General features: G+C 41.3%; 1 protein-coding gene across 8 annotated transcripts in view; it reads right to left on the bottom strand.

Annotated features, from left to right (window-relative positions):
* The window catches only part of EHBP1 (EH domain binding protein 1), a 230,914-nt gene that overhangs the window by 36,554 nt on the left and 181,531 nt on the right, over positions 1-12,829 (bottom strand). For 2 of the 8 annotated variants that reach the window (XM_042795730.1, XM_042795732.1), the window contains 5 exons: positions 10,441-10,557; positions 6,988-7,115; positions 4,169-4,310; positions 3,912-4,018; positions 1,079-1,202 (listed from right to left, as the gene is read on the bottom strand). In XM_042795730.1, the coding sequence (XP_042651664.1) occupies positions 1,079-1,202; positions 3,912-4,018; positions 4,169-4,310; positions 6,988-7,115; positions 10,441-10,557 (618 nt within the window). The remainder of the gene's footprint in view (positions 1-1,078; positions 1,203-3,911; positions 4,019-4,168; positions 4,311-6,987; positions 7,116-10,440; positions 10,558-12,829) is intronic. The other 6 variants (XM_042795731.1, XM_042795737.1, XM_042795735.1 and 3 more) reach the window with 4 other exon arrangements.

The following is a 12,829-nucleotide window of genomic DNA, read 5'->3' as shown; positions in this document are numbered from 1 at the left end:
CATTCATCCAGGATGGAAATAGGTTTCTGAGTTTCATGTTTTTGTAGAGCTACTTTAAAAAGTCACACCACCTGAGCACATAAGAAAGTAAATACATTTTAAGAACCACCCTAATATTTGCATGCATACGGCCAGCTCACTTCGAAGTACTGAACTTTTATTTATCTGTATTTCAAAACATAACACTGGATTCAAATCTACTTTAAAATATGTTATTTCACTTAAATACAGTCTTCAAGTTTATAACATCAGATATATATATATATAAGGACAATTCATCCACAAGGTAATTTGGACCAACTAACTTTTTTCCCCAAGGGACAGGAAGAACACTTTTTGGACCTATGATATTATTTATTTTCAAAATATCAAAGCACCATTTGTTTCCAACTGATGAAGTTAAACCTCTCCATCTCTGATGACCATCAGCCATTAATATCCACCTAACATTCATCGCAGAATTCAAAACCATCATACTTAACAAAAAACTGCCCGTATACTTTAATCCTTTCAACTGTGCCTACAACACCAAGTATCACACACTTTTAAAACCCACTCTCCTGAAAATAAATAAATAAATAAATAAATTGTGGAGCATCAGTAACCAGATAGTATTCTCAAATTTCAGTGATCTAGTCAATGGAGCCTTCCCCCATGTACTGTGCTCTGTTTCATGCAGTACATGGCTTTAGCTGGCCAAATCTTTTTTTTCCCACTGAATCAGTAGAACAGTGAAGATCTTACTTTTTTTTTTTTTTTTTTACTTTTTTTTTTTTTTTTTTTTTTTTTTTTTAAGCAGTGGCATATCAATGAGGCACAGATGTGTATTCCAACTCTGCATGGATGAGCACACTGTTCAATAGTGCTGGCTCACACGGTATCAGGGCAAGTTATCACTTCCCATGAAGGCACTCTTATCACCAGGGCCCAGAGAGGTGGCTGCAAATCGCAGCCTTTTTATTTTCAAGGCAGTTTTGCTGAACATTCAGGCTTCAAAGATTCACACTTCCAAAACTCTATAAGAGTTTGTGAACGCTCAATTTGCCAAAACTGTTTACAGTGTAATTGGGCACCGTACCTGTGTCCATGAGATAGCGAAGGCGCTTCTCCACCAGCGCGGCACGGGTGTCAATTTGCTTTTGCTCATTCTCTAGTGCTGCCAATTCTCCTACAACATACTGACTGGTGTCTTTGAACCCTTTCTGTTAAAGAGAACAAACAAGAATAAAAAACATCACTTGTAAGTTGCATTTTTCCTTTCCACAAACACTTAGTAAGGCACTTACCTAAACAACCAAATATCATGCTCACTACCAAAAGCTAACACTTACATTTCATAAAGTTGACGATTTTGCCAAATGTCCTTATTTGTTTACTAAAACACCCTGGGTTTTCTCTAAGGAACATTTGATTTTGCAGGTTTTTACTACCTGGCTGGCTTTTTTGAAATTCCTCTGATTTATTTCTAAGTACATAAAAGCTGCTGTAACAAAGCATAATGAAAGGAAACGTAATCCAAATAAAGCACTATTTAACGTGCCATTCCTGCGCCATTCAGGTCTTATTCAATTTTAAAACACTAACTTTAGGGGCTAGAAGAACTAGAATGAGAGTCTCTGATAACAAATAAAAAGTGGGCTTTTGAGATTAAAACCAAACCTGAAACAAGCTCCCTGGCTTTTTTAGCTCCCTCTGGGTCAACTCTAACGCCAAGGCTCACCAGCCCAGGCTATCATGCCTCTCTGGGTTTCTCTGACTGCAGGCAATTGCCCTGCTACACCACGAGCTGTAAAAATACTGCTAATTACTCTAACTGTGATTCTTATCCTGAGAAGTGGTGACAAGCAGCACGGGGCAGATGCTCAGGTGCACAGGGACCAACTGGAGCTGCCTTGCCTCTGCGCTGGCTCACACCCAGACAGGAGGCAGCCCTGGGATGCCAACTTGATAAATTGTATTGAGCCCTACACCTAGAAAGCTGTGGAAACAACGAGTCGAGTTTGCCTCTCATACCCTACAACTTCTCAGCATTGCCCCGCAGATGACCACACAAATTTCCAAGTACTTCCAAAGCAGTTTGGCTGTCTCAGGAACAGTCATTTATTTAGTAGCCCCACGTTATTCTGAAGTGGCTCAGCAACCTTCACACGGTGCTTTGGCTGTACTGTGTTGTCATGGGCTCCGCACAATGCTGAAATGTCATTCCTGAAGCCTGGTTTTGCACAAGTTCGGCAAAAATATTACTCCTTCCAAGTAACCCCATCCAATTCTTTCTCCTACGCCTGCCCCAAAGCTTTGGAGAATGGTTTAAATCGGGGAAAAAAAATGCTGGCAAAATGATTTCATATTTTATCTGCACTCTGTGAAGGATGCAACTAAAATCACTGTCCAACTAAAATCACTGTCATTTGGGAACAGAACAATATACAGGCTTTTTAAACGAGGCTTACGTCCCTACTAGAGGATAACTTGTTGCTCCGTAAGGGTCTCAGATACTTTCACCAAATGCTTTCAATTGTTTTTCTGTGAATGTGTCTGAAATCATCAATTCAGCTTCATATTCAGGTAACAGGTATAATAATCGCATCAGCATATTATTTCAAATAAAGACACATTCAAAGTGAAGGTTAATGGCATGGCTGAGCTCCCAGGACCAATAAAGGAGCGTGGAACTTTGAAATGTGGGGTATGTGAATTTAAGCACATTACACCCCCGTTAGTTTGGTCCTGTCCTTCCAAGAGAACAGCCGACAGTATCAGCTCTAATGGAAACCCATTTTCTACCAGTCATATAGCCAGAAAAACAACAACAAAACTCTGAGAGCAGTCCCTGAAGTTAAAAAAAAAAAAAAAAAAAATTTAGTCTGGGGAGTTGAGGTGATGTGCAATATATTGCCTTTCATCAACTATAATTAATTGAAAATAGTATGAAAACTTCCCTAATGTCAGCACGCACAATTGTTAACAATTGTTATTAGAAGATGAAAAGAAATGCTGTGTCAGGCTGAAATATCACAAGAGTTCATGTGTATCATCTGCATATATAATGTGAACTTACTGTGCCAGACCTTTTCAGCTCTGCAAAAGTACAACTGGGCTAAAAATAACTCTGGCTCGTAAAAAGTTCGATGTTTGGGTGTCGATATGACAGTGGTATAAACCTGCTATTCAGCTCTAGGTTGCTTCAGCAAAAACGATAACTGTGTTTAGATAAACTGTGGAGAGCAACAAACGACCACCATCAAAGGCCATGTTGCGTTTTCAGACAAAAAAAATTCAGGTTAAAACTTGTTCTTCCTGCTTCTGTCCCGCAGCTGTCCATCAAATCCAGCTTTCTCCCTGCGGTCTATCAAATATTTCCCTCACAAATCAATTTTACACATGATCAGCCCATACCCCTACTGAGCTGAACCTCCCCGTTAATTAAGTGAAGAAATTACCATATATATTATATTAATGCAAACATCATTCAGCTAGTAATTCACGGCTGATCTGGATAATGGAAAGGTTGAACACCCATTAACCCAAGCCAACAAAATGGGTTGGCTGAGAAATTCTAGCAGGTCTCATGTGACTCTTCCCTCTAACTGCAGCTCTGCGGTATCTGCTATTGTAATAATTAAAATCCTCCCGGTAGATCAATACTGGAATCTCTTTATGGGAAGTGCCCTGATGGAAATGTCTCAAGGAAGCTGGGGCTGTGGAACTCTGAAAAATTCATTTTTTTTATCTGACAATTATCACCACACTGCAGACTAATTCAACAGTGCACCCCTCTCACTCCGCTTTGAATGCACTGGAGATTGACATCTAAAAAAACCTAACATCTCATTTTAACAAATAAAGGCACTATTTCCACATACAGTTTGGAATTATCAGCAATCATGAAACCAGACAAAAAATTAATATACATTAAGCACTTCATCTTCTGATGGCTTCCTCTGAGTCTCAGTTATCGCAGCCTTCTCCTCATTTCCTCTCTTTGTATCTTCCTGTATTGATCTCTGCCTTTTCATCTCTTGAAAAAAGGGGAAAGACATGTAAAATTATTATAAAGCTTGATATTTATGTATTGAAATGTGGACTTACATTATCGGGTTTTCATATATTTATTGTTAAATATTATTAAATCATAAGATGGGAAAACAGGTTTTATATTTTCTCCTACCTGGTCTGCTCTCCACGTATTGACTGAAAGACTGGAGCTGAGTTTTTCTGACGGCAGAGTCCTTGCTGAACACAACGGGATTTCTAAACCGTTCTGCTGCTTTTTGTAATCGCTCAGCACGATGTTCCTCTGTTCCATTCTGCTAGGAAAAAAACCAGACACAGAACAGTTTCTTTTGTTTACAAACGGGAAGACACAAATTCGAAAGGTACGTTTTGGTGAGGGGACAGGACACAGCTTTTGCAAAGAGGATTTCACAACTCGGGTTGCTGTTTATATAGGATGAAAGTATCAGCTGCAGAAAAAAAGGAGAAGAGTGATTAACTTTTCCCTTTTTTTTTTTTTTTTTTTTTTGTTTGTTTGTTTGTTTGTTTAACGTGTGGCAGCAACAACTGGCTTTTTACTGTGTGGGCACCCTCCTGCAGGAGACTCTACTTACTTAACAGCCAGAGCTATTAATTGTGACCGGCATTTGCCAGCGATGCCTATTTTAAATGAAAAATCACCCCTTTGCAACTTTGATTTGCCAAGCGCTGCGCATGCTGCTGCCAAGTAGCGGCGTCTCTATCCCTGAACACGATCTGTATCATTTTAAAAGCGTGTTGCCTTTAGCCTGTCTCCCTGCCCGGTAAAGAAATCTGTCATTTTCTGTAGTCCCACAGACTTGTATGACAAGAAGAACTAGTTTCTAATTTTATGCCCATTGAGATAAACCACTAATGCTGGATGAAGGCTAAAAGGTAGGATTATAATACTACCCCACTGAACTGCATTTCATCAGCTATAACTTTCCAAAGCCAGATTTGTAAGTAAGCCCTTTACAGCTAAGGAAACTACAATTATCTTTTCCAGGGCTTCCTATGTTAATACTGGTAACAAATTCAAATGATTCTATCAACACGAAATATCCCAGAAGACTGAACCACCGCAGTGTGTGGAAACTGCAGATACCGAGGTGCTGTGTACCAAACAAATATTTCATTTTATACCTAATCTTTTATTATTTTTATTAAGTGTTTTGAAAGTAAATAGGGAAAGGCTAAGATGCATGACTAATAGCTAAGCCTGCTGAATGCTGAAACTGGTTATCAAAAGCTACCAAGACTTTGCCCTTCCTCTGCATTGAGACAATCGGTAATGAGGGAGTTCTCCAATGGCCTATTCTCTAGCCTCAAGGAGGCCGGGGATACACAATCCCCAAGGGAAGGTAACAGTTTATCCTTTTCCACAAACACAGAATGCCTCATTTAGAAACGTGTAAACTGCATTTTATTAAAAAACAAATCCACCTCGATGCCAAGAGCTCCATGAGAACAGATGGACACCATATATTCCTTATAATGCCGCCTTCCAACTCCTTCTTAGAAAGACACGCACGGAGATAAACCGTAAAGTTGCACCTTTCGTGGGAGTACCTTAAAAAAAAAAATCCCCTCCTTCGCAGAAGCTTTTTATAAAGAGAAATACCATTTTTGTCAGGTTAGGTGATACCAAATTACCCTAAGAGGTGGCCCGTGTGTCATTTGTTGAATTAAGCTTAAAAAAAAGTATTGCTCATAGCCCCTGGATAACTTTTCAGCTGCACTAATCGGGTGGTTATGATTCTGGTTAAATAAAAGGTGGCTTCCTATTATTAGCACAATAATCATCTGACAGCCTAAACCAGAGCCTTTACCAAAATAAACAAACATGACTAATTTTTTTAGGCCTGGCAACATGCTAAAATATCAGTGTGATTAGCCAGTAAATCCCATTTTAAGAAACCTTTTTATGACTGGGGACTTCTGCCACTTTACAAATGTATTCCTCTAAGCCCACTAATTCAGTTAGCCTTTTCAATCCATTGTATTATTCTTGGGCCAGCTTCATTTTGCATTAAATCCACTGCAGAAAGCTAAATTGAACGCAAAAATCAGACTTGATCCAGGCTTCCTTTTGTTCAAAGATAGAGACCGAAAGTCCTCTGCTGCTGCCACACACTTTCATCACCAATTTATAGGAACCGACAGTGTAAGGGAAAAAGCAATGAAAGTCATTGTTTTGGGACTTCAAAGCATCTCTGTATCTGGGGAAGGAAATCCTTTCAGTCAGCAGTGCTTTCCCCCCAGACTGCAGGTGGGTGAAAAGTTATACCCAACTGGAAGTGCCCCAGAGCCATAGGGATATTAATGACATGCAGGGAGCATTTAAAAAAAAAAGAAATATAACAGTAAGAACACAAGGGGTCTAACTAAGAAAACGAAATGGAGAATTGATTGGTGTGCACTTTATGCTGAAGTGGTGGACGTTAAGAATAGGCAAAATGACTGCATACACCACATACTTGTGTCTATTTTTCTCAGAAGCACTCGTCAAGCACCCAAGTATGTATGCCTTTAAAGTGTACCACAGCTTAATTTTGATGGAGAAAAAACAGAGGGTCGGGCTTGGGAGGGGATCAAATCACCGAGAGTCCAATCCTGCTCCTTTAAAGTCAGGGAGAGTTTCGGTGCAGATTACATGAGCAGCAGGATGGAGCCTCTGCTGCATTTCTGATTTAAGTGACAACCTGAGCTGTCAGAATTGAGAGATGCTTCTTGTATCAGTTACTGTTACGCCAATGACAAGTATCAAGAGCAAAAAGACAAAAAAAGGAAAAACGTGTTGATTAATCAGCAGGAAAAACCCCAGTGCATTGCAAACTGTGCAACTGCGCTGCCATGAAGATTTTCTGCGTTTCTTACTGTGAAGGATTTGACAAATCATTTTCCTCCTCACAAAGTACAAACCCAAAATCGGAACACACAGGTACTGAGACAAAAGCATTAATCAAAACTTACCTTAATGTCTTGCTCTGAGCTATCAGTTACAGCTTTCTGAGCAGCACTGGAGAGTGAATTTGCCACCTGTGGCTGAGCTTCTAGGAGCTTCTTCAGCTTCAAATCCACCAACTTACTGTTTTGTTCTGCTAAATATGCAAATACCACATACAACAGAGTGAGATGCATTTAAATGCAGAGTTGCTACAACAGTGTAGCAATGTAAAAGGTAGATTTAATTCACTTTGCTATCATTTCAAACTAAAAAAGTAAAAACTGGAAGGAAAATGATTTTTTTTTTTTTTTTTTTTTTTGCAATTTGGATCGGTGTAGATCTGTGTAATGTACATAGATAATTCCCAAGTTTTCTCAAAAAGTTTATGCAGCACTCAGCTGAACAAGGAAACGTGCTTGAAGACAGTAGATGAAAACCACAGAAAGTAGACAATGTTTACTTTAAGTTACTCCCAACCTGTACGTACCTATACTTTGGTATAAAAACACACTTAAAAAGCCATTTATTTTAACAGGACATAGAACAATTTATCACATATTCTAAGTACTGATAACCCCTCAAGCTTATGAACTAGTAATTCATCCTGAGGCTCCTTGGCACAGCACCTCAACATTAAAATTTCGGTATCAAGAGAGACAGCTTTCTAGTAATATTTTACTCTGATTTATAGAATATGTTGAAGCTGGGAGCGCTGTAAAATGCCCCATAACTGCATCGAAGGGACAGATTCAAAGCCTGCTGAACCCCCCAAATTTTTCTCATCAGTTTTAGCAACTTGGATGAGAGCCCAAAGAAACAATAGTTGAGAATTTTACCTCCTAGTAATGCTCATTCTGTATGCGATCACTGACTATACGAATTTGTAAGACACCTACACACAGTTACCTACACATACACACATAATAAGGAGAAAAGTGTTAATAACAAAGTGCAGCACAGGTCTGTGGAGCTAACCCTGGATGGGAAAGCAGAGTAACACTGGCACAGAAGCCCCCAAGACATACATCCTACATGCAGCACCACACAAGAAATTGCCCCTGATGCGAACGCAGCACCCCCTGCGTATACCACGCACGCACACCCGAGCTTTGGGTCAAATGCAGAGCACACAGCAGTTGCTATATTTTCTATAAGCACAGCCTGATTTACTCATTTCAGGCTGGTAACTTCTGGCTGGTGTGGGAAGTGGAGCCATGACTGTTTTGCTGCACGGCTCCTTCCAAGGTTTGGAGCGCTCCGATTCATGTTGGCCAAAATATTTTTGGCATGCTGGCAATCAAACGATGCCTGCCTCCAGCAGCAAAGGGCTGGGTTGGGTTACGACGAAGGATAGTTTCCCTTTCCTCCGGCACACCCAGCCAGGGTGCCCTTAATTGAGGCTCACATGTAAGTACATGCACATTCTCGTGGGTTTATACATAAACATCGTGTAATAACTATGATAGAAGGGGTTCACATTTTATCAGATACATTCACAGCAGCATATGGCAGCAGTACTGACAAACAGAGACAGATGCAATATTTAAAACCAACAACTAGCAGCAAAAATAAAAAAAGAAAAGGGTTTTATTTTCTTGAGAGAGATGGGAGGGACTAAGATTCAGGCACGAGACAAATTAATTAAGATGGTCCTAATGATCCCAAAGGTAAAATATCCCCTGCAGTTTTACATTTAGGTGCTCTCAGGAGATTGAGCCTTCATTGGAACTTGGTATGAATTGGCAGGATCCCACCAATATCTGTGTACGCTGATTTCTATCACAATAGACTTCTATCACAGCAATAGACTGCTTTCTCTATCATTTCCCATCCTCTTCCTTACTTGTTTGTACTTCTGGCTACTGTGGAGACTGAACTGCAAAATGATGCCCCAGGTTTTTTCCAGAATGTCTTCCTGTCCTGGGCTGAGTGAGTGGTGGAGTTTTTTGGTGGCAGGGGAGGGGGCTATCGGGGCGGCCCCCTGTGAGAAGCTTCTCAAAGCTCCCCCAGCTCCACGTCAGCTCCACTTCTGCATTGTGGTTGGCTGTCAATCAGGCCTAAACCACGACACTTCCCATGGTGGAGATGAAGCATTGGGTAGTGAGTTTGTATCCCTGAGAAGGTGTCTCTCAAGAACCAAGGCCCACAGAAATAAACGTTGGTAAAACACTGGGACTATGAAACAGGAATATGAGTTTACTGATTTTCTGTTTCTCCTAAAATGAACCAGTATTTATTGGAAAACTATTTGACAGGATTCTGCTCTAAATCATCTCAATTCAAATGCTGGAAACGCTAAAAATATTTTCTTATGTGTTTGGAAATCCTCAAATAAAAAAAAAAAAAATGTCATGACTCAAATCTTTCATTCAAAAAGGACTAGAAAGGAAGTGCTATATATACATCAGTGTCCATTTAATTTACAAAGAGCGAACACTAGGTGAGGTGTTTTGATTTAATATCCTACGGGCTACACACTGGGGTCCAGCTGGCATAGGCAGAGCCGGGTCAGAGGAGGCCGTACGAAGTGCCCCCTGGCACTGCCTGCAGCCCAGTGCTGCCCTGCGCTTGCCGCGCTCCTCTGGGCCCGAGCCGACTCCCAGGAACGCCCGGGCCGAGCGGCACAGCACACCCGCGGGCCCCGCCACGCTCCTAACAGGAGAACAAACTCCTTCACCAACTCTCTGAGAGCAGCGGAGCGCCTCACTGATGGGCGATCACCTTTGCGTCTTTGAAGATCTAGCTCCGTTTAAAATAAGCATCTCCCGTGTAAGATCCTGACGTATTTATCATCGTATTTATCACCTGAGCTCCAGTTTTGTTTGACTGTTTTCGAAAGGGGAAATAACACTAGTATGACTTATTACTTGACCAGCATGCAATATGATTATACAAGCATTTCTACAAGAATATAAATGCTTTTAAAATGTGTTATTAAAAACCCTATCGCTTGAAGATTTTAAAGTAAATAGGACTAGTTCCATTCCAATTTATACCTCCGTGCCCGCACTGGAGCTACAAGGTATCAATGCAAGAACTGCTCCTCGGGAAGGAACCGGGGGGATACCGAATCCACACGGGCAGAGGGACACGACTGCTCCTCCCCGCGGAGCAGCAGGGCCAGGCTGTCAGCGCGGAGCGCAGCTCCTGGGGCCTGCCCACCTCGCCTTGCTGGGGCGATCCGGGCAGCGTGATTTCAGGTGGCTCGGCTTCAGTAATCTGGCCTGGAGTCCCCTTGCCCATCAAACAGCAAGAAACGTTTAAATCTGCCGTTGCTGGAAATCATGATTTCATTGCTGACTTTAAATTTCAACTAAAAACGAATGCAAAATACTTAAAAAGAATAAGCATCGGGGTTTAAAAGAGCCGAAAGACACAAAGGAATAAAGCTATGACAGAGAGAAGCAGCACATCGGTACTTATATGATGATAGAGTGTTAGTCATGCAAAATACACAAAATAGCCATTATTTAAATTACCCGTTGAATCAAGGTCATTTTCTAGGTTAGTAAGCTCATCTCCACCTCCAGTAACAGAGCATTCAGGAACCTCCTCGTTAGTATCTATCTCAATATTATCATCATCCTCATCCTCATCTGTAGGAACATACAGCATTAAGGTTAGTAATTCCTTATGTACATGCACCACATCAATAAAAAAAAAAAAAAAAAAAAAAAAAAGAATGCTTTAGAGAACAAGCTGAGTTATGATAAAAATGCAAATCATTAAATAAGTCTGGAAGGAGATTTTGCACTGTCCACTCACGGATTTATCTTCAAACTGATGCAATTCAATATACACACAGGGGGCTCTGCTGGAAACCCCTGCTACAATAAAGGTAGAGTCTGGCCTCTGCGGTGGCTGTTCTCCGTACTGAACCTCTGGCTAATTCTGAAAAGCACATGTGCTTCTCTTTATAACTCGAGTCAAAATGATTTCCCCTGGGCTCCCAGTTGTCTATTATGCAGAATGGGTGCTGAAGCCAGCGTACAGCAGGTTTGGATGGGTCCAAACAGAAGGACCAGCAGAAGGACCTGGGAGCTGCAGCCTCTTGAGAAAGGCAGCAGCTCCAGGTACTGAGTTCCCAGATCGGTGAGACTTGCTGCTCCTTACCTTGCACAATATGTCACAGACCAGTGATCACTGTACCTTGTTCAGGTGTTAGCGTCTCCCACCGCTTCTCATACGAGGAGGGAAACTACCACCTGGAATATCACACTTTAGCAAGCGCCGACCTCGGGTGTAGCAAGAGCACACTGACAGATTGCTGCCTTACTGCACCACTTTGAATCAGCATTGTTTGTAAGCTACATACATTTTAAATAAAATAATAATTGTAATTATACTTCATATTTTTTATGGGATCTTTCTACCAAGTTTCTCAGAGCAGCTTATGAATATCACTTGTAAATGAGCCCTATAATGTTTTATGAAGTAGGCGATTATTATAATTACAATTATGATGATGATGTAGGTGAATTATGGCACAGAAAGAGTAAGTAACCTGAGGAAGATCAAATAGCAAGTGCTGAATTGTGAAGTAGAGCCCAGAAAAAATCCTGACTCACATTTTCAATACAAATATATAATGAAAGTCCATAAAAGCAAGATTAGTACTTTCAAAGCATGAAGTTGCATTGTATTTATTCACTTTTAAGTCTCATATCAAATGCTATCTACACTTGTTCAGACTTATATGAACATTTTTTTCCTATGGATGTATGCATGCATATAAAAATGGCAAAGGAGAGAAGGCTGGAGAGAGTCTGGAGAAAGACGACACGTATAGTAACTAAAGGAACTTTAAAACACTTCACAACAGGGAAAAAACACTAGTTATAATTACAAGACATTGGTACATTCAAACACCATATAAACAAAAAGGATCCTAAACATAGTACCAAGATGCCATAATCCTGAACACCAGAAGTCTGGGGAAGTTCAGACCAGGACTGGTGCTGATCACTCATCATCTCTCTTTGAAATAAAACAAACCTCATCCCCAGAGCCGAAGTTTGCACTTCAGGCCCACACTGCTGACACGAGGGTCATCCAGTTGTCTCTTCTTCACCTCCTTATCCCCACAGTCCCTATAACTCCCATTTTAGGAGCCTGTTGACTTTTCTGTATGTCTGCTACTCTTTTCTAACCAGCTGCTCCCTCAATTCCTCTGCAATCAATCAGTGTTTTTCACAGACCTCTGCCGATGGAGGGTAAGGCTCCAGCTGTGACGGGCAGGAGCAAAGAAGTTTCCATTTCAGTGTCTTACTCGACATCCGCTGCGTGTGTGACAGAGCGGCAGCCTGTGAAGCAGGACCCCTCCGTTTCAGCCGACCACCGTGACTTCTCTGGGCTGCTCTCCACTAATTCTCCACGGTCCCTGGAAGAGTCAGCTTTATTCCAAACTGTCCCAGCTTGAGCCAGATGGATGGAGAAGATGGAGGAGAATTGCTCCTCAGCCAAACCGGGATCTGTGACCAGATCTGGCACCTGACAGATGGTGCTTCAGGTGTATGACTGTGTGGGCAGAAACACTCGGGACTCTCTGCGACATGCTCTCTGTTCCCACTTAAATTCATACAGATGGTTCTGTGATCTGGACTCCTAGTTGCTTCAGGTAGCACAGAGGTTGGCGAACAAAGCGGAAGGACGCAGTGTGATCATTGTGAAGTGGAGAAAGGGATGGGGCAAAAAGCAGACTGAAGAGAAAACAAGAAAATGGTAAAGCAGCAACAGCAACAATCCTGAGGTTTTGAATTTTCTTCAAAGCATCTCTACTTTTTCTAATGGGGAGCTAAGACTTTTGACACGATTTTAAATCCTTCAGGGTGATGTCAGAGAAATTCAGTGGCACTCAGGCCATGGTAC

Source organism: Tyto alba, unplaced genomic scaffold (assembly GCF_018691265.1).
Source record: "Tyto alba isolate M040663 unplaced genomic scaffold, T.alba_DEE_v4.0 Super-Scaffold_22, whole genome shotgun sequence".
Lineage (NCBI taxonomy): Eukaryota > Metazoa > Chordata > Aves > Strigiformes > Tytonidae > Tyto > Tyto alba.
This window is presented reverse-complemented; position numbering and strand designations above follow the sequence as displayed.